We start from the raw sequence: 21,828 nt of genomic DNA, 5'->3' as shown, positions 1-21,828 counted from the left end.
GCCAGACCGGTTTGTCACATGCGACAAGACTGCTTTCAATGAGAATTGGTGGTTAAATTTTCTTCATTGTTTGTTTTTGTGTGTTCTGCTGTGCTGGCTTGACTTTTCAGAGCAGGCTAGGTGGTGACATCATGGCACGGCAAGCCTCCGACGTATTACGTAAGCCAACAGGAAACCAAGTGATTTCTATCCATCTTTAATATTGATTTAGGGACATTTTAATTAGATAAATTAGATTTTTATTTCACTATTGGCATTGGCACCCAAGCAATGACCATTTCAGTTCAACAAACACCAATTACTATTTAGTTCATGGCGACATAATGTTATATGTACATTAAACATGTAACAGTCTTTAAATTTACTTAGATACGACGCTTCAACAATATTTCTCGGGAGTGGAGATTCCTGTTAACTAAAATGAGGTCAAACAGGACGTCTACTGGTTCTTTTTGATGAGCAGACTGGGCATGTTTCGTGCTTGATCTCCACCTACTGGTTGAATTGAACAGCTAACACCGACTGAGCCATGACAGTCCATTTTTAGTGACAGTTAAATTCTTGAAGAATATAGCCCTAGTGATTTTAGTGACGTTGACAACTTTCTTTCTTTTCTTTTGGGAAGTTCTATGTGCTAATAACTGTCTTTAATGAAACCCCGCTAACTCTAAAGCGGTCCGCTAACTAAATCAATGTGTTTTTAAGCACACAAATTGGATGTGCCACTCTGCGGAGTAGCAACACAACAGATGAAGCCATTTGCCAAAGCTGAGTTATAGGGACAGTGTGTAAGATTTAGAGCGTTTTTCACTACGGACAGAAGGAGGTGCTGCATTTACCAGCTATAACAAATATGGCCACCTCCGGAGAAGTGCCACCCCTCATGTAATATCATTTCATAACTAGACCTATGATTACATTTAAAACATTCTGTTGGTCATTAAGAACACATTCATTTGCAAGTTTTTGAAATTTTAAATCATTTAATGTATTTCTTCCTAATGAAAAACGCCCTAAATCTTACACAGTCCCTTCAACATACCGGTGTTTTCTGTTCGTTAAGTTCGTTAACAGTCCAAATCCTGCTGTGGTATGCCATGTCCAATGGCAATAATTTAATACAGTATTACTTTTTTTTTTCTTTAATTGAAAACCATCCCAACCTTGTGATATCCCTTTTTTCTCCCTTGGCGCTATTACAACACTCTGTGCGTCTGCAAGAGAGGTCAGTGTAGAAAGCGGTGGCGCAGACATGTTTGAAGCGTTGCTTCTGAGCAAATGTTTTTAGTTGACTTATTTTTAAAGTCAATTTACCTTACTTGGTATACATTTTTTAATCCCAACCCTTTTAATCAAGTGTACCTAGAGCCCAGTTTTCCCAATTAGAATAAACCAATTACCAAATGGAGCGAAAATAATCCACAACTCATCACAGGGCAATCAGTAGGTAATTTCAATTGCTTCAAAATGGATGGCAAATTTGTTACCTGATGATTACATTCAAAGCCTCATGCTCCATGACGACCGACTGGACTTCGCCTTTGTTCCGAATGCTTTCTAGCGTGCCCAGTATGGACGGCACCTGAGAAGACCAATAGCGAAAATGAGTATAGTACAGCAGAGCACCACCATTGATTGTACCTGTGCTAACCTTTTTGCCCACCATATTGGCAGGGAAGTTCTGTTTGGAGATGACCCATAATGCTCGGGTGCAGGTATTTTTCTCCGTGGACTTGGCCACCAGAGAGCAAAGTGCGGACAAGATTTCTGTGGTGAAGGTTTCTGGAAAACAAAGGTGGATGGAGGTGCCTGACACACAAATTGATTTTTTTTCTATGACCACATCTGAAACTAAAAACACTTGTTCTCTAATATTTTTTTCCTACTGAAATTAATAGAAAGGGTTTCAATGTTTCCTCAAAGCTGTAGGTGTGCACTGCTTTACCCTCTCAACACACAGCCAATGTATGCAGCACATTAAAAAAAAAGAAACCTGGGCCACTTTGTCCGACTTATTTAATTGTTAATAAATGTTACAATAATTTGATCTGACAGGTCAAGATAGCCTACTAACATTGATTTAAACCAAAACAAAACCTATGCATACCGGACACTCCAGAGACAACATGCGAATGGTATACACAAAAGCCTAAAGCTTGTAGGGCAGCCTGGCTCAGGTCAGCGTGCGGACTGCTTACATGACTCTGTAGACAACATCAAGGGTCAGTGGTTCACTATAAGGCAAAGGTACCAAAAGAAAGTGTTCTGTTTTTAAAAGAAAGACTTACCAAGATGGCATTACCCAAGCGGGAAAAGTGCTTTGTGACTGCAGGAAGGAACTGACAGCCATCCTCTCCACTGAGCCGACTGCAAAATGTTAAATTTTATGGTTAGAGGGGACCGGACCCCCGATAAGTGAAAAAACCACATAGTAGCGAGGGATCACTGTATATTCATTTGGTGTATATTCAACAAGAACAGGTAAAGACGTACTTGGCGATAGTGAGGTAGGCATCAGTCTGCTCTGGCCGTCCAGCGGCGCTGTCCTCCAGACACTCCAGCAAGGGGACGATGCTGAAGCTGCTTGGAGGCTCCGCCGACGCCATCATTGTTATTTGCTGCTGCACAGCCTATGGGGAATTGTTTTATGTATGTCGTCATTTGACTTCTTGTTAACTTTGCGGTTAGTCATTTTTAATGCGTTGATTACTTTATTCCCCATCAGTTTGAAATGTCACAGTGCGCATCACACCAATAAATATGAAAGCTGTCACTCCCTCGTATGTACTGTACTAAAACATGTTCTCGGATGAAATTTCTACACACTGTACATTTGGCCGTATTTGCTGGTGAATCAGCAATAGGGTGCAGCTCTTTAGCGTATCAAACATATTTTAAAAAATGTTTTATAAATTACTCCCAGTTTCAGTTACATTTAAGTGCCGCATTCCTCTCCATTTCGGTCAACAGCTTGTCTGTGCGACATGCCGTATAGTGATTACAGTGGATATCAGGTTTAGCCGTCCCAAGCCTAAATTTTATCGTCCTCTTGTTACAGCATTTTCCAGCCTTACAGCATCAACAACAATTTATCTCGCGCGATCAAAAGATTCCAAAATTCAAACTTGGCGGTCAGTGTGCGTGCGCATGATTGTGCAAGTTACACCAAGCTCATACGTCACTATAAGCGTCACTGCATACGTCACTAAGATGCTGGTCTGCTATTGGTCGGCGTCACTGCGCTGCTAAGATGCTACACTGCAATTGGTCAGCGTCACTAAGATGCGGATATGCTAAAGACTTGCTCTCATGTGAGTGCTTTCGATATTGTATTTATTATGCATTTTAGTGCTTAATTCAAACTTTAATTTGTTAGCCATTGGTCTTTTGATGTAGATAGTCAAGAAATACGAAGATGTGCACTAGCTCAAGTCAAGTCACTCCAAAAGTAAATAAAGTTTAAATTTTCCTTTGCAGGTAAATATTTTTTTATTTAGGGTGTTATTTAATTATATACATGTATATTACACATAAGTAGTACTTACAATGGCTGTACAATTAATCGACTTTTATTCCTCCGTATTTATGTAGTTTGGTGATGGTCAACTGTATTTAGTTACTTTAGAGAGGTTAACATCTATTTACAACTATGTGAGCACCGAACCGTGACATTAACATAATTTTGTGTCTTATATATTTACTTGTTCATTGATTTCCAAAACACGCTAAACTAATTTCCACCATAATAGTCATTTTGGATCTAAGGATAGAGTTCCACTTCAAGTCAAGTGCCCAATTCTCATTTAATGTCGATCTAATTTCTTTCTTTTTTTTTTTTTTTTGCAACATACATTTCAAGTGCCATTCATATGGATTGTGTCTAGGCTGAAAATGACTAGTTTCCCTGATCTAACTGATTAGCACATCTATAAAAAAAAACCTATTTGTTTTGACTTCATTGCATGGTTTTGCAGGTGTTTAGAATTACCCTGGGAGTTATTTTTTTTTAAACTGGTTTTACATATTAATTGGTCAGAACAGCGCGTTTATTAGGCCCCAAACTATTCAAACAAAAGAGCATGCATCAGATCTGTTCATATATGCTGTACTCATATTTAAAAACATCAGAATCATATTGGGACATGAATCTGCCATTCAATGTGTGTGTGGCTTTACGCTGCCTTGACCCATATTTTACAAGACGACACAAATCAATTTCAGTTGTCTTACTTACAATGTGATATATTTATAAAATACTCTTCTAATCACTTTTATCCTCACTAGTGTGTCGTGCTCGATGGCATGGGCAAAATGGCCACGATTTTAACATCAACACGTCTTTACAACACATCAAACCACTAAATTACTACGGGGCACATAAACCATAAACCAATTACATACCTCAGTCTATCTGAAGATACCTTTACGATATCCAAGCAGTAAGCAAAATAAATCAAATTATGAGGTTAAAATGAAACAATTTCTAAAAAACGAATTTCTACATGATTTGACTTGCCCTTTCTGTGAGTTAGATGTTGTGCAAATTTGCAGCCATCCGGCACATTTGACTTTACATATCTCAGTCTATGTGAAGATGCCTTTACGATATCCAAGAAGTAAACAAAATTGATCAAAATAAGAGCTTAAATGAAACGAGATACATTATATGTATATGTATGTATATATATATATATATATATATATATATATATATATATATATATGATTTGACTTTTCTTACTGTGAGTTAATGGCGCATCTGGTGCATTCGACTTTACAGATGTTAGCGACAAAGCTGTGAAAGTTAATTAGCTCGTGGCAGTTAGCACGGCTAGCAAGCACACAACATAACACGCCTGCTTGACTAAAAACTACTACTGAGTTGCCAAAACGTACTTTATTCAACACAAATGCACACAAAATGGGGGTGCGTGAAATTACAAAAACACAGAACACGCAGCATCGAAACACTTCTCACCTTCGACTCCAGATGCGACGTTAGCCGCAGAAATGACGCACCACGAAAAGCAACAAGGCGAGAGGCCGATCACTTCGAGGTTTCGGCGTCTGAAGTGCTTCGGGTGTCGTCTTGCTCTGTTTACCCGCACACGGCCTTCGTTTCGTTTCGTTTCGTTTCGAAATCAACAGCTCCTTGTCTTTCTAGTGTCCCGCGAAAGAGCTGGCGCCAAAGTACTGCGCATACGTCAAAATTACCTTTGACCTCACTTGCGTCACATCCTGTCCAACCCCCCATGGATCGGTTAACGCTTTAGATTCATATTGTGGACGGACATATGACTGTATTGTAATATCAACAGCGGCCAGAAGCAGCGCTCAAAAAAAAAAAAAAAAAAAAAAAAGATCAAGCACAAACGTATGTTTAACTAAATATATTCCAAAACATTATTTTGGCTGCAGGCCACAGGACCCGGTACCAGTTGATCCAAGGCCCGGTCCTCGGATGGGTGGTTGGGGACCACTGTTTTAAGAACACGAGGGGCCAGTCAGTGTTTCCGGTGCATAAAGCAAAATACAATAAAACAAATACAACAAACACATGAAAATCTTAAATTTTTATTTTCATTTATTGGTTTATATTTCTACAACCGCATCACATTTCACAATACATTATCCATTTTATTTTTTCAACAAAAACCAAGAGGTACTCACTACTCGATTTTCAAACAATATAAAAACATGTATATTAAACAGAAAAAAACATGTCTTCAATAATCAAGATCCAATTATTAAAGATGAGGATGTTAGTCAGTGAAAATCACCGTATTTCTGTGGCAATGTTGTAGCATTCATGGCAAAGTAGTGTATCTGGAAGGCCCCAGAAGTGACTGAAGCATCTGAGAGGAACTTCATTGCCGTCACGTTTCCTGCAAAGCAAAACTTTGTTAAACAAAAAGTATTCATTTCGTGGCATCAACTCACCTTTCAGTTCTTTATGCAACTTACCATACGTACTTATGTTCCTCGGATCTCGAAAAACAAACATTCACACTTACATTCGCACTGATAAATGTAGACTCTGCCAATATGCTTGTGCTATGTGTGTGTTTTTCATTATTTAATGAAACATTTAATGAAACATTTAATTATTAATTAAACATTTATTTAACTAATGACACTTTGATTAATTAATTAATGAAACGATTATTTAATACCACTTATATTTAATGATTGAATGGTACATTTATTTATTGAATTTTGGCACTTTTGGTCCTCCATAGTATGGATGCGGAACATTCATATTCACGAGAGGACCGCATTATTTTTGTTATGCCAAATATTCATCCTTTTACCACAAAACCTAATTTTCTATTTCAAAAAAGTCCCATTGACTTACATTGGGCGAAATGACATTTAACTTATAAACATTTACCTAAAAACAGTTGATTAAATTTGACGTAATATCATGAACTATATTTAATACTTTATAATCTGTCATCATTCCTCATTTATTAGGTCTAGTGACGCCCCTGGTGTACACGAAGTCAGTTAAGTTTGTCAAGTGGGTTGCCTGCAGAGATTTTAACGTCCAGCAGGTGTCAGTATTTGATGAAACAATATCAACACAGTATCAGCAATGTGTGTCAATGTGCCGACACGCTCCATAAGGCCTTATAAACCCATCACTACGGCTTCCTCTGTTAACCCACACACGGCCTTCGCTTGGATTTACCTGTAAAATATACAGCGCCTTGTTGTCCTGCTGTCCCGCGAAAGAGCTGGCACCAAAGATCTACGCATAGATCAAAATTACCTTTGACCTCACTTGCGTCACAACCCGCTTTTTATCTTTTAAGGAACATGAGGAGCAAGTCTGTGTTTCCGGTGCACAAAGCAAAATAAAACAAATACAACACCAACAAATACAAAAACACATGAAATCTATCAATCTTCATTTGATCTTTTCATTTATTGATTTATATTTCTACAGCCGCATCACCGTTCAGAATACATTATATATTTTATTTATTCAATAAATTGGTAATAACAGACAGTAAGCCTTGACCTCAAACCAAAAGCTTTTCAGTGTTCAAACAACAACGTGAAGACACATATATTAACCAGAAAAACATGTCTTCAATAATCAAGATCCAATTATTAAAGACGGGATGTTGGTCAGTGAAAATAGTCAGTGTAATTCTGTGACAATGCTGTTGCATTCATGGCAAAGTATTGTAACTGGAAGCCCCCAGCAGTGACTGAAGCATCCGAGAGGAACTTCAGTGTCATCACGTTTCCTGCAAAACAAAACTTTGTCAAACAAAAAGTCTTCATTTCATGTCATCAACCCACCTTTCAGTTCTTTACATAATTTATGAACGTACTTTTGTTCCCCGAGTCGATATACAAGCATTCACCCTTAGATTCACACTGACATTAATACTCTGTCAATAGGCTTTTGGTAAGTGTTTTTTTTTTTTTTTTTTTGGAAGTGGTTGGGGGCAGAGGTACCGGCAGAAAACTCATTCAAGAACTATACATATAAGCAAATGTGCACAGGATGTAAGAAAAGAAGTGTGAGGCAGACATGATTACCGCTCAGTGGAGCTCGATTCTGTTTTTAATTGGGGGGGCAGTTTAAAAATGCGGGAACCAGTTTAAAAAACAAAACAAAAGTTTTCTCACCTGTGCTGATTATGTCTTCGGGTAGATAATCGCCACAGAACCTGGAAAAAAAACAAAACAACAACAGCAAGGTGAGGATGTAACTGAACAGGAGGTGATGTGACCTGAGTAACCCGGTGACCCCTCACCTTCCAGCAAAGCCGGACACATCATCGTAACTGTCGTACACTTCCAGGTAGTCCGCCAAGCAAGCGGTGTCATCCTCTACATCAAACTCTACAAAGTGGAGGAGTATCTTCTGCCCTAGACGCACTCGGATGTGCCAGTAGCAGATCTGGTCATCCTTGTACTCGTCTGGAAAGCCAGGAGACTGGATGAACCTCTGTTGGTCGGTTAGAACTCCACCACACTCCTTGGCTGGAAGATTAAGAAAACAACGATTGGATTCCACTTAATGGGGAAGTCAAGTAAAAACTTTCCTTCATAATGTTTGCTGCACCCATATTACTTTAAGCATGGTAGTCTGATTAATTCTGTATATGTGGAATATTACCGTATTTTCCACATTATAAGGCGCACCTAAAAGCCTTAATTTTTTTAAAAAGCTGATGGTGCGCCTTATAATCAGGTGCGCCCTATATATGGATCATTATTGAGATTGGGATTCCTAGATGGGGAATGAACTGATAAAGTAAGTTTGACCTGTTTTTTTTGTGTGTTTACAGTTGAACAAGTTTGGTCATTTTGACATTGAGTGATTATGCTATAGAGAGTTTAGAGTTATTATTTGAGTTATTATTGTTATACTTTGAGTATTATTATATTGTGATTGAAAAAGTTTTAGACTATGTCATTAACTGAGGGTGTGCCTTATAATCCTGTGCGCCTTATGTATGGAAAACGTTTTAAAATGTGTCATTAATTGAGGGTGCGCCTTATAGTGCGGAAAATACGGTAATTAGAAAACTAGACATGATAAATACTGAAAATGGCATCCCAGTGCCTAAGAGGTCGGTTAACGACTGTCAAGGCTCACGTGTTTTCTGGGTTTGGTCAAACTGAGTCCTTAGGCACTATGATGTAATTTTCATTCAACAAGTGGCAGTATAAGGCAAAATGGCTGCTCATTGAGATGATAAAAACTGCTAGATGTTTCTGTTTAAATTGTATTCCACAAATGCTTTAAGATCGGTGGGGTGCATAGAATAAAAGTGAGATAGATTATTGTAGGTTATCGTGAAGAGGTTTTCTTACTTGACGTCAAGCGACAACTGCTAGAAAGCATGGTAGGAAAGTCTAATAACATTGAAAAGGTTTTGATAGTTTCTTTATTCACTCTTTGAAAATGACGTGTCGGGCTGAGGAATTTTGAAATGTAATCTAATTGCATTTTTTTTTGGGGGGGGGGGGGGGGGGCTGAGGGTTTTTGAGAGGATGATTGTGATTTAATATGCAATCATTTTATCAAGATCGTCTCCCCATACACATATTTAACAAACACAGCAATAAATTAATCTGTATTAAATTAAAAAAAAAAAGATTTTGAAGTAGTGGTCTTTTAGGTTAGTCTTGCATTACAATAAAAGCAAACAAACCATAAAATAGTTTGAAAGACAGTTAATTTGTAAACCGCGCAGTACCATTCAAGAGGTTCTGACAGAACAAAGATATTTTCTTTCACATGCCGCTGATGAACTGACAATTTGGTGGCCGAATTTATGGACCAAACTTTAGACCAGCTAAAAAGTGGGTCAGAACAAACAGACCAACCAAAATGAGGCAGTTTTTCCCTAATTTTGTGGTGTTTCATTATTTTTTTTCAGCCCCATAGAGGTCTATCCAATGTTGTGGCCCGGAAACAATATATTGACGTCCCAAAGGAAAAAAAAACAAACGTTTAGCCATGTTTGGTTCTTTCTTCTACAGAACGTTTCAATGACAAATCATGCCCTCAGACAGACTTTAAAACACTCATTTATGGACATCTTATACATGGATGCAGTCATGTCATCCAGGTTTAGCCTGAAGATAACAGTGACAAGTCACAGGGAGGAAACCAGATTGTGGTTTGGGTTCCAGACTCTATCGCATCCCATCCCGAAGTGATTAAGCTCTCTGGTGTTGTCACTCGTGTTTGACATAGGGCAGGAGTGGTCTGGAAGTGCTTCTGACTGGATGACTGGTCTCTGAGTGTGGTTACCCACCACCAGGATCGTCAACGTCGTCATCTTCATCATCATCATGCTAGATGATTTCAACACATGACCTCCATAACCCTACCCCAGCAGATCTATTATTGCAAATAGGTAAGTAAAAAATAAAAAGTAGGCCTTGGGTTTACAACCGTACCGACACAGGATTATCGGATAAGGGTTATGAAATTGTGTGAGAATATGTTGGCACACGGCACAAGAATAAATGCTTGGTTACCATCATACAGTACAGTAATTATGACTACAGTATAATAATACCAGGTCTGCATAGCCGAGTGATGACAGTCTTATGGGCCAGTCTTACTTTTTTTTTTTTTTTTTTTTAATATTTGTGGGAGTATTATTTCATTTTACTCTTTGCAAAAGGTCGTAATGTTCATTGTCAGTTTCTTAGTGTGCGATAGTAGGCAGGTCAAACATCTAAGCATACTGTATGTCTTCAAAGGTGATTTTCTTTGCGTGTAACTTATATAAAAGAAAGATGTGCAAACATTTTAGACACTTATGTAGTCTTTAACCCTTTCACTTCCTTTTGGACAATGCGTCCCTGCTGTCAATTAACCATCAAGTACTACGGAAATATATTGATAATATGTGCTATATATGTGTCTTACTGTAGATGACACTGATTACTATATATTGTAGGCATTTGGTGATCATTATCACTTCTCTGGCACGGTCATATCATTATTATTATATTATTATAAAATACAGATGGGGCAAAAAATCTCAGGGCCTGTAACCTAATCTATGGAAGTGGGAATTTTTAAGCTATTTTTCCAAGTGTCCTAGACTTATAAACAAGTAAAATATGCCATAAGTTTTATTTTTTCAAGAAAAAAAAGAATCGGTGGTGAAAGGCTTAAAGGTTTTTACAAAAATCAAAGACGCTTTAAAGTCTTTGATTAATTTAACCTACATTTATCATAACCATTAGTTATACGTTAGCAGCCATGGTGTCTCAGACAAATGGGTTTCACAAGAGAGTAAGCTTTATTTTATACAATCACTGTTATCAAATATGCACTTTTTCTTGCTGAAAAAATATTTTTTTCTTTCTGATCCCAACAGGTTCACTTAATTTGCAGTTGTTTTTGCTCAGGGTGGCCCAAACCATTGTAATTATATTTGCACACGGTTTTGTTCTGTTTCTGAATAGTTAAGACCAGTTAAAAATTCCATTTTGTATTTATTTGTGTTGTCTTGACTAATACTTAAATTTGTTTCACGGTGGGGAATGAGACCTCAAATAGGTGGAAGGGGGGACTTTTTTTTTTAAAGACTAACTATGGCTCAAGTCAAAACTTGCACTTCTACCTCCTCCTGTTGGCAGCATCAAAAGCTTGAGCGATCTACTCACAGCTTGGGTTGTAGCAGTACACGTCCCATCGCTCGCTTTTGTTGAGCCTGTAGCCATAATCGATGATGCCGACCTTTCCAAAGCCGCAGTTGGCCCCAGCTTTGACGATGGGGTAGCCAACGCGCCCTTGATCAAACCATCCTGCAGCACACACATGGTAACCTAAAAAAGACAAAATCCAGTGTGTCAATTGTGTAATTCCGTCCTTCACTCTCGCCACACCTCCTTGACATGAACAACACCCTCTAATGACCATCATGGGACGTTTTCAGGGGTTTGCTTGTTCTGGTGTGTCTTATTTGTGGAGTCAGTGTTCCCGTTACAAAGAGCAGACCCCTGCCAAAACAGGCTTGATAAATGGGCGATCTCCCGCTTTAGACTGCTGGAGGGGAAAGTCTGCTGTAGTTGCTGACAGGGTGATTAGTTGGGCGGGTTGGGACACCCGAGAGGAAAGTAGCTGGACTCGTTCCCTGTGCCGTGGGAGCGGTGATGTCACCCAACCGAAATGGTGTTAACAATCTTTTACAATATACGAGGGCTATCTTAATATTCGGGTGCCATGAAACAGAAACCAAAGTGCGCCAAGGGAACCCTAATGTTTCAAAGATTTGCTCAGAGCTTCAGTCTACAATAACATCAGAAATAATTATGGTTCCCTGTTGACGAAATATCAGTCAAATATGTGTCACGTTTAATGTTTTTTAGTAAGCCATCTTGCAAAATCAATAATTATTTCTCATTCGCGATGTAAAAACCCTCATGTATCTCAGAATTGGATGGACTTGTTTTCCAGACCTATTTGACGAGCAGCTTCCAGCTCCTCGTAAGTGGCCAGCCTCCCTCCCTCGTACTTGCACACGGCTCTGGCGTCCTTGTACGTCAGCTGGTATCTGCCTTTGCGAGACTCCCGGTGGTACACTCCAGCTGCTTGTTCTGTCAAAGAGAGACTACCACAGCTGAAAACATAAATTCATACCACAACGGATGACAAAGACGAGTCACAGAATCCTACTGTGCAAGTTTCAATGATTTTGGAGACAAATGAAAATCTTGACCTATTTGTCTAAGAGCTGGAAGACTCCACAACAAATACACTAAAACTTGGCTGATTCATTCCAATATCAGTGTTTAAAAAGTGAGTGAAAGATACTGTACATGATCACAACACCAGTTTTGAATCTCATAATTTGCTGTATTGCAATGTTATGCGCTGCATCAATTCAACCTATAATATCATATTGCATTTTACATTAATAGCACCAAAAATCTAGAGCCTTCAGTGAATTTGACATCAATATACGCGAGTGATGTGTTTTTGACAACCTCAACCACAATTTATTGTAACTCTTGAAGCAATCTGACATTTGTATCTAACATGTGCAGGAACATCAAAAACAATTGAAATCCGGGATGGACATTTGTGTCCTGGTCAATATCAATTCCAGTTAAAACAACTTTGACCAATCGCTGATAGATACAATCAAAATTCTGATGAACCTGGCAAATGTTTTAATCGTGATCATGATCAACATCGAGCACTTTAGATTACTTTGGCAAATCTGATGTGTTTTTCTCAAGCTCAAAGACAATTTAGCATGTTTAATATGGACTCAGCTCGCAGGTGATCAATCACAGTTCATCTTATGTATGTTACATGACTAAACCTAGAAAACTAGTAGACACACGTGATTAAAAACTAGAGAAAAAATGTGCTTAACTTTGTGTAAAAAAAACTACTATGTTCTCTATTTATAGCCCCCTAAAAATAAAAAAAGACTAAAACAGCACATTCAGAAACAGATTTATTCAATTAACCAGTCTGGCAATGGAATCCCATGGATCTGTTAAATAAATGAAGAAAAAGAAATCAATTAGAAAGGAATGGTCACTTCTTCTGTGGCCTTCTCCAACGGGAGTCTGATTCTGTTTTGGCTTCACGCATGCATGATTACAAGACATGTTGCTTTTGCTAAGTTACACTCAAAATGTTGGCTGCTGTTTGCTGCCACTGTTAGTGACATCATATTATATGAGGAACATAGCTGTTGTTCAGTTGGTTTTTTTCTTTTTTGTTGATCCATTCAGGAATTACCTTGTGTGAGGTCAAAGACTGGCACAGACTGTACTGCCATTTTACTAATTACTTCCATTCAAGCAGTAAAGCGTCTCTTTGAAGATTGCCTCTCATGCTTGGCAACAAAACTAAAAAGGTCGTTGGTCAAAACATTGAGTACACCTGCACAAAAAACCTTGCCTTTAGCAAGATAATAGTTATTTCCTACTAGCTCTATCACATCAGTTTACTTGACCAACCAATGTTCATTATTGCGCGTTTAAATATTTGGGAACATACATAGCTTTTAATGTTTTTCTCAATTATGTGGTGACATCTGAAAACCAACAAAACAGAAACAGCTCGGACCGTGTGGTTAAGGGTCTAAAAATATCAATAAACACCATACAAAGTTACGAGCTCAATCTTCAAAAATGTTTTGCCAAAATAAAAGTCAGAAATGTATTTACCCAGCCATATGGAGTTGTGAAAAATGCCGTTCCTGTAGCCCCATGTGTGGGCTTCTTTGAGAAGGAAGTTCAGCGTCCACAAGACAGCCAAAAAACGCATCGTGCAAAGCTGCTGTCCAGATGTGTGTGTATGCAGGGACCCCCTTAAGTTTGGACCGCCGGCCCCTATTTATGCGACCCTTGGAGAAGAGGAAGAAGGAGGAGTAGGATGATGATGAAGAGGAGGAGGAAGGGAGTGACATCAGCAAAAGGTGATTATAACTGTAACCACGACCACCTCTTAAAAAAGACACTCAAGTAAAATGGACAAGCCCAACAACTTCCAGTTCTGAGTCTGACTCAACTCACTTTAGTGCCATCATGATGCCAGACGGCAAACATGTTAGTTGGACCAGTTTCAAACACTTAGTTACTGACAGACAATAACTGCTGTATTATGCAGTTATTTGTACGGTCAAAGTTCTAAAATGATTTGTTCAATTTATATTTATAAAATAAATGTAGTCATATCCAAAAACTTCCGCATAGTGTTCAAGTCATCCGGAGTAAGCGGCTGTAAGTGTTCCTGAGAAGTGCAATAATATCCGAGCGCAATATTAACCAGCAGTAGAATCTTGTGTTGCGTTTATTACAAATGCGAATTTTGGTATTTCACAATTTGTTTTGTTTTATTTAGTTTTATTTCTTCATATATATATATATATATATATATATATATATATATATATATATATATATATATATATATATATATATATAATGAAGAAAAAAACTGTACAGAAGCGGCTGCATCTCAAGGTTTCACCAAATTTGATCCATTATAACAATAGATTTCTCTTTGGATTTTGCCTTTTTTTTTTTACCAATGCAAGTGAAGTCACAGATCTGTTTCGTTGTTTGAAGAGCAAAAATGGCAGAAAAAGAAGAGTGGGAAGAGACGCGCAATAAGAGGCACGTGTGGCAAAGTGCTAGCTATGTATTCGTACTGTCTGAAAGAGTATTCTCAACTGCTGGGGACATATTAACACAGCCAAGGGCATCTTTGAAATAAAAAAAAACCTCACCAAAAAAAAAAAGACCAGGAACACTTTTAAGGAATTCTGAAAAAAAAAAATTATGAGAAGAGTGCGAGAAAAGCAAATCAATCAATATCTATCTTACGCTCCACCCTCCCTCCCAAAACCGGGGTCTGCCCCTCTCTGATCTTTCAAGGCCACACATGGAAAGTTGGCCTCAGTCACTCCAACCACTTGCATTTTAATGGGAGAGTCATCGTTCATGTGTTTCCCATGACATTTCTTTGAGGGGTGCTGCTAGGTGTGTGTGTCGTGTGTCATGAATGAACTTTGAAAAAACACTGACGTCATGTGTGACGAATGACACACATCAAATAAATATGACTTACTGAACACAAGGCAAGCCGGTTAACTTACTGTTTATATGAAATGAAGGCAGTGGTGGCCATGATATTTTTGGATGGTGATGAGGTGACATTTTTGGGCATTTGTAAATGATTTACACCCACTCACAGCAACAAGAAACACACCATCGGTGAGTGACTTGCAGGGGATAGGAGTGGTTTTGGTGTGGTTGGGCGGCCGAAGCATGACACAAAACAGCAAACATTGTAATGGAAGATCTGGGTTTGATTCCATCATCTTGCTGAATGTGTGAGTCAAGTGAGTTAACTGCGACACTAAGAGATGTGATATTTCAAATAAATACGTACTGTCCCAAGTGGAAAAGTGCTGAAAATCTGTACCTAAGTACTGTACATATACTTGTGAAATCACAAAGAAACATAAAAAGACTCTGAATCTTCCATGATGCTGCTGTCCCTGCTTTCCTGCCTTGTGAGACCCCAAGATCTCAAACAAGATCTCAACAGAAGTGTTTTGTTTGTTTTGTTTTGTTTTTTTAAACAATGTCTCATCCTGCAGAGATTGAAAAAAGTACCACATTTTGAAAAAAGTAAAAACAATACAGTAGAGCCATCATTTTTCAAACGTATGGTCTTTGGGGAATAAAATCTGTGTTTGTACTTCTTTACTCTCCGCCATACAATGATGTCCAAAAAATTCTCTTTTTTTTGGACTTTGGTCAAAACCTTTTTTTCACCAAGAATGAATGAACACTACTGTCAGGCTAAAAATTGTAATGCATTGTAATGCATTACTTTACTCTCATTTGTGACAAGTACAATATTTCAATTTTTGTGTGTGTAATATATTACATTACCGCATTACAATAAAAAGTATTCATTACAGTAATTACCATATTTCTCGGACTATATACCACTACTTTTTCCTCATGATGTGAGCCCTGCAGCTTATCTGTGCAATAAGATATAGGCTTGTCTGTGAGTTTTTTTTTTTTTGTTTTGTTTTGTTTTTTTGCTGGCCACCAGGAGACAATTCACTGGTCAAGCGACTGTGGGTATCTGTTCAAGGTGTCAATTTATTTAAAAACTATGAAATATAACTGAAAAGATGCATTCTGTGGATGCTGAAAATATCCATCCATCCATTTTCTTTAAATATCTTGGTTAGTCTGTTAAATTGAGGATGTTGCTGCTGACAGACAATTACTCAAACATTAAATAACTAAAAAAAAAAAACAAAAAAAAGAACTTCCATATACCATCTTTTTTGCATAACTATCTGATTTTATGACCTGTGGCTTATTGTCCACTGCGCCTTGTCCATGACAAAAATCGTTTTGTTTTTTGTTTTTTTTCTCAATTGCCGGAAATTACGGTGCATTACTTTTGTAAAGCATTACCCCCAACACTGGACATAGTTTTATTGTATTGTGTAAACTACTTTATACGCTTCCATAATTCTTTTAAAACTTGAATTTGTACTTAAAACATTGCCTGTGCATTTAATCTTTGATAGCCATGAGTTCCTGCAAGTTCACAGCCACTTTACCTTCTTTTCAACAAATCATTTGCATTTGAAGTAAATTGTTGTAAGATGTTTGACTATGGCATCATGACTACATTAAGAGCATTATGAGTCTGGATAATATCACAAGAGGGTTGGCAGTGCTTGTGCTGTTTTTGAGGGTGTGTTCAGGCATGACATTTTTTAAATGAGGTGAAGTCACACATATTTGGATAACAAATGCCAAATCTTCCATATGCACCCAACTCATGGAAACAATTGGCTGTGAAAAGGAGGTGGAATGGTAACGTATTTGTTTGAAGGGGCTTCTTATTTTTCTATTTCATTCAGACTGTACTGAATAACTGCCATGAGTTTACACCCATGCAAAACATGACAGCAATTAATCCGGTAATCTCGAGACATATTATTGTGAATAAAACTTTCAAACTGCTCAAAACGCTATTGTTTTTCTTATCAGGAACTATTTGAATGAGTTATCTTTAAAAGGTCCTCAGTTCAAAGTGACCAAATCTGCCATCTATCCATCGCTGTTTATGAAGATCGCTGGTTTGCTGGTTCATAATCCAGCCAACCCTGCATCGCCTTGCGCTCCCCCAAGAGGGGGGGCACCCCCCTATTTGAGAACCACCGATGTAAGCCATGGGTCAATGAGTTTGCCAAAAAAAGAAAAAAAATCCCTCCCAAAATCAGCGCTAAAGGTATTCAAATCAATAAAACAACAAGGGTGTCCAAATTTACGCACCTGCCTACTTTTGTTAAAGTAATTATTGCACAATTTCTGTAAATCCTATGAACTTTCAAACCACTGTATGATTGTATTTATTTCTTTATGATTGTGTATATGAATTATGTACAATGTGTTTACATTTTTACAAAAATAATCAATTAAACAAAGGGAGGCACAAGAAGATACTATGGAACTATTGATTTTGAGTTTTAACTGCTATTTAACTCTGCAGTATTCTGTTATGTTGAAAATATCAAAACATTTCTTTAAATATCGAATCTATTTTCTATAAATATGTTGGGACTTAACATTCAGGCATGTTCAATCTGTTGAAGAGAGGATGTTGCTGTTGGCAGACAATGAAAAAAAAAAAAGCAAAGCCTTCAATATACCATCTTTGTGTGTAAATATGAAATGAAAAAAAAAAAGCAAAGCCTTCAATATACCATCTTTGTGTGTAAATATCTGATGTTATGACCTGAGGCTTATAGTCCGTCCGGTGCTGCTTATTCGTGACAGTTTTTTTTTTTTTTTTGTGTGCGTGCGTGTGCTCAATTTTTGCTGCTGTGGCTTATATACTGGTTTGGCTTATAGTTTGGAAAATACAATAATTCCAACAAAAGGTAAGGACATCATCCGTGACTTCAAGCTTTTAAAACGTGGGGAGGTTTGACCTACCAGCATATTAAATTGGGCAAAATAGGTGATTTGGCCATAATCATAAAACAACCTTGAAGATAACATTAAGCTTACATCTCATTTCCTGAGGCATCACTAGCATAATATGCTTTCAGCGTTATATAAAAAGAACACCTATGTCAAGATCTAGCAATGGGGGAGGGTGTGGAGCCAAACGCAGGGTAGCAGAGTGGCTGAGGTGCTCAGAAATAATCGTTTAATTTGCCATAAATAAACGCATACAAGGCCAAAACAGTTTTCAAAGTAACAAACAAAACCACAAAAATAATAATGACAAAAAAAGCTAAGGTTGTAGCAATCAGTAAAAGCAGTCACAGGTGGAGTACGTGAAGATGCCAAAAATACTGACATTAAAATGAACTGGAGCGCCAACAGAGCAAAAGATGTGTCAAGAGAGCACACATAGTAACACCCTTTACCTTCTATCAAATCAGTCCCCTTGAGAAACCACGACTCAAACTACATTTCCGCGTGTGAATTATGTACTACAACATTGATTGTCCAACTGTGTCCCAAACACACACTTTTGCCACTTCGACATTTTCTACAGTAAACTTGTAACTAATACATGAAATGTTGCTGTTTATTTGGCTGACTCAGTGCAAAATCTCTCCTCACTAACTCCAGAATTAAAAAAAGTAAAAAAAAACCAAACAAACCAGAAAACAAAAACATGAATGTCCCCTTGCATAAGGTGGCGTGCATTTACATCTTTCACGGGCGGTCAGGGGGTGGTGTAGAGGCGGTGTGAGGGCCTGTTCTTGTCATATTGCCTCTTGCAAGCCATATTTACCTGCTCAGGCCGGGCCGGTGCTGGAAGCATAGAATTAGTGAGGAATAATCCGAAATACATGAATGAAGGCAAATAACACATTGGTGGTGTTTAGGGTGAGAAATTACCACAACATTGTAACATGATTAAAATCTCTCTAAAGGTGAAGAAGGTCCACGATACAACCTATTAACAACAAGGAAAAGGGGTAACAAATAAGAGTGGAAATTGAGGTCTTTGGTGGTTGAAGCCGAGACAATGGTAGGTAAATTGATCACTTCAAATAGCTCTTTCATGTGTTTGTGAATGTGAATGGTTGTTGTGTGCCCTGGCATTGACTGGCAACCAGTTAAGGTTGTACCCTTGCCTACTTGCTTGAAGACAGCTGCCTTCAGCCCGTCTGCAATCCTAGTGAGGATAATGGATGATGGATAATATGATAGAATGTTGTCTTTCGGCCGTCGATGCAGTATAGGGATACATTTAGCTATTACTGTTGGGCAATCAATATGTGGCAGGTGTCACAGTGTACCCCACCACTTCAGCACAAATCAGCCGAGTCTGCCAATTATGGATGTGAAGTAATTCATAGCAGCAAAACACGATTAAGATTCTGGCAAAATACACACCTGATTTAAAGAGCCACTGTGTAAGATTTAGATCATTTTTCAGTAAAAAGGAATAAATTAAATGATTATAAATGTAAAAACTTGCAAATGAATGTGTTCTTTACAACCAACAGTATGTTTTAAATATAATCGTAGAACTAGTTATCATTAAATTATATAACATGGAGGGTGGCACTTATCCAGAGGCTGCCATGTTTGTTATAGCTATCGACAATGATGAATGCAGCATCTGAATTTTACACGGTGTCCCTTTAAGCACGTTGTATGAAACAAAGTAATAACCATGACTCAATTAATGGTTTATCGTATCAACACATGGCGACAGTACGTGACGCAGACATGGAGCAACACTGGCATCTGCTGGAAAGAAGTGTCAATCGAAATAAAACCACCGACAACAATAGTACAGTAGTTACACATTATCTAAATACACTAGCGTCTACTTATAGTGTAGGCATATAGTTGTACCAATAAATTGAGGGAAAAAAAAAAAAAACAACCAAACCACAGTACCTGTTTTTGTAAATGATCAAAATGACTAGTGCGCCCCCCACTTGCCATCCGGACGAGGTGGCCGAGTGGTTAAGGCGATGGACTGCTAATCCATTGTGCTCTGCACGCGTGGGTTCGAATCCCATCCTCGTCGAATCTTTTGAATTTGGATCTTTTTAATTATGTCCACTTAGTGCATATATGTTTTAATAATAAAGGTCATATGCAAACAGATGTGTTTTATGCTTGTATTGACTACTTACAGGTTTACAATAATACGTTCTCTCACATTTTTGTAGAATTGTCTCACAGTCCAATTCAAATGCACTAATGACTGATCTAGTATCTTCCTGTGCTACTATCACTCGGTTTCAAGTGGCGAAGCACATATTTACATTAACAGGACTACCTTTTCCAAAAACTCAAAATTCCAAAATTTGGGTATTTTACATCTTACTGTGTATGAGACGCATCGACACTTTGACAACAATGTAAAAACGATAGCAAAACACAATAAACCTCATCTTTTGTAAACCTTCTTGTGTTTATATCCGGAATTTATTCTTTTTTGTCGTTGTTGTTGTGGGTTAAGTGTGTTTCAGATTTCCCACATTGAACGCCACGCCATCTCCAAGCCAATTGTTTTTCCTTTTCCTCCTGACTCAGTTCGAGTTAATTTTACCATTAACACCTGAAGCTGTGCAGCATCTGTGTTGCACCAAGTTCATGATTGTGTGTAAATGCCAAAAGACCGCAATTAATAAATAAATTAAATCAATTAATAAATGAGGTAAATGGAACACCTTCCTGAGTTCTTTAACTGGAGCACTCGGCACCATACAGTACACTTTTATTTTGAAGTTCTTTGTGGAAGTATGCCGAGAAATTTCTGGCGGCAAATGGTATTTTGTTGTAGAGGAGTTCTACTATAGTTCATATTAAAGAACATGTAATAACACGTAAATACATTATTTTAAACAGTCGACAGTGCCCGCTATGTGTATGTCATTGTGAGGAAACATGAGAAAATCTAAGGATGTTATATGAATAAAATAGTTGTATACTGTATTATGTTTCTGTCTGGTAAAATCTCGCCTCAGGGGCCACATTAGCTTGGATCTGTAAAAATCTTCATTACAGTCCATTGTTTTAGTTATTTGTTTCGCTTTAGTGACCCTTGTTACTGTAGATTGAGCTGTTCATCACTGCAACGTTTGAGTCTTGTCTAACAAAGTTTGTGATTGACACAACTCCCTCAAAAGGACAATAGCAGCATTGAGTGCTGGAAGGTCAGGCCTCAAAAACATGCTGACAAAGCGTTGTTTGTTCTGGACACTTTTTGTGAAGCGCTCATTTGGGATACCGTGGTGTTCTTTCTACTATTGATAGTTTACGTTACTGTTTACAATGTGGAAGTGAGAGAGACAAGTAAAAGGCAATAGTATCTCAGGTAAAAGTGCCTTGCCCTGCAAAGTGGGATTTTTTTTTTTTTAACTTGATATTAAGAGGTGGATAAAGTTAAGTAAATCTGAACAAGTTTCCAGGGAATAAATGTGCAGCCCACGCTGACCGGATGCCATTAAAATGTGCATGTTTATGTATCATTGTGGCCTCTTAGGATATACTACTTGAGCTTAAAGTTAGATAAAGACTGAATTCGAAACACCTAACGTTTAACCACTAACATCGGAGTTTATTTATCCTCCTCTGACTATCACATCTCTCAAAAGAAGACAAGTAAGGTTTATTGATGGTGTGTGTACAGCAGATAAAGACGTCACACAGGAAGTGAAAGTATAAATTGAGGAAACCAGGTCAAACTGATTTAGCTGGAGAGGACTCTCTCACATGGCCATCAAGTGTGTGACGAGAACGAACTGTAAACTGCTGTGCAAGGCTAGATCCATCAACAAAATACTG

At 38.0% G+C, this 21,828-nt stretch overlaps 2 protein-coding genes and 1 non-coding gene across 3 annotated transcripts in view; 1 reads left to right on the top strand and 2 right to left on the bottom strand.

Moving 5' to 3' along the window:
* LOC148424105 (telomere-associated protein RIF1-like) overlaps positions 1-5,172 on the bottom strand; it is a 29,365-nt gene extending 24,193 nt beyond the window's left edge. Inside the window, exons 1-6 of the mRNA XM_088415419.1 lie at positions 4,979-5,172; positions 2,494-2,630; positions 2,289-2,367; positions 2,108-2,204; positions 1,652-1,782; positions 1,488-1,582 (exon numbers count right to left, since the gene is read on the bottom strand). Coding sequence (XP_088271545.1) covers positions 1,488-1,582; positions 1,652-1,782; positions 2,108-2,204; positions 2,289-2,367; positions 2,494-2,609 — 518 coding nt within the window. The 5' untranslated portion in view covers positions 2,610-2,630; positions 4,979-5,172. The remainder of the gene's footprint in view (positions 1-1,487; positions 1,583-1,651; positions 1,783-2,107; positions 2,205-2,288; positions 2,368-2,493; positions 2,631-4,978) is intronic.
* A 1,852-nt stretch (positions 5,173-7,024) lies between these two features.
* Positions 7,025-13,854, bottom strand: LOC148424104 (tumor necrosis factor-inducible gene 6 protein-like). Its single transcript, XM_088415620.1, has 6 exons — positions 13,681-13,854; positions 11,953-12,090; positions 11,158-11,319; positions 7,773-8,001; positions 7,645-7,685; positions 7,025-7,256 (listed from the first exon to the last, which is right to left on the bottom strand). Exons 1-6 carry the CDS (start codon positions 13,778-13,780, stop codon positions 7,135-7,137), a joined length of 792 nt encoding a protein of 263 aa, XP_088271746.1. The 5' UTR covers positions 13,781-13,854; the 3' UTR covers positions 7,025-7,134.
* Positions 13,855-19,980: 6,126 nt separating this feature from the next.
* trnas-gcu (transfer RNA serine (anticodon GCU)) lies at positions 19,981-20,062 on the top strand. Its single transcript has one exon. It is a non-coding gene; the product is annotated as a tRNA-Ser (tRNA).
* Positions 20,063-21,828: the final 1,766 nt, after the last annotated feature.

The sequence above is a fragment of the Hippichthys cyanospilos genome, chromosome 5 (assembly GCF_059441005.1).
Source record: "Hippichthys cyanospilos isolate Australia breed blue-spotted pipefish chromosome 5, RoL_Hcya_1.0, whole genome shotgun sequence".
Taxonomy (NCBI): Eukaryota; Metazoa; Chordata; class Actinopteri; order Syngnathiformes; family Syngnathidae; genus Hippichthys; species Hippichthys cyanospilos.
The sequence above is the reverse complement of the archived record's forward strand: the minus strand, read 5'-3'. Positions and strand labels throughout refer to the sequence as shown.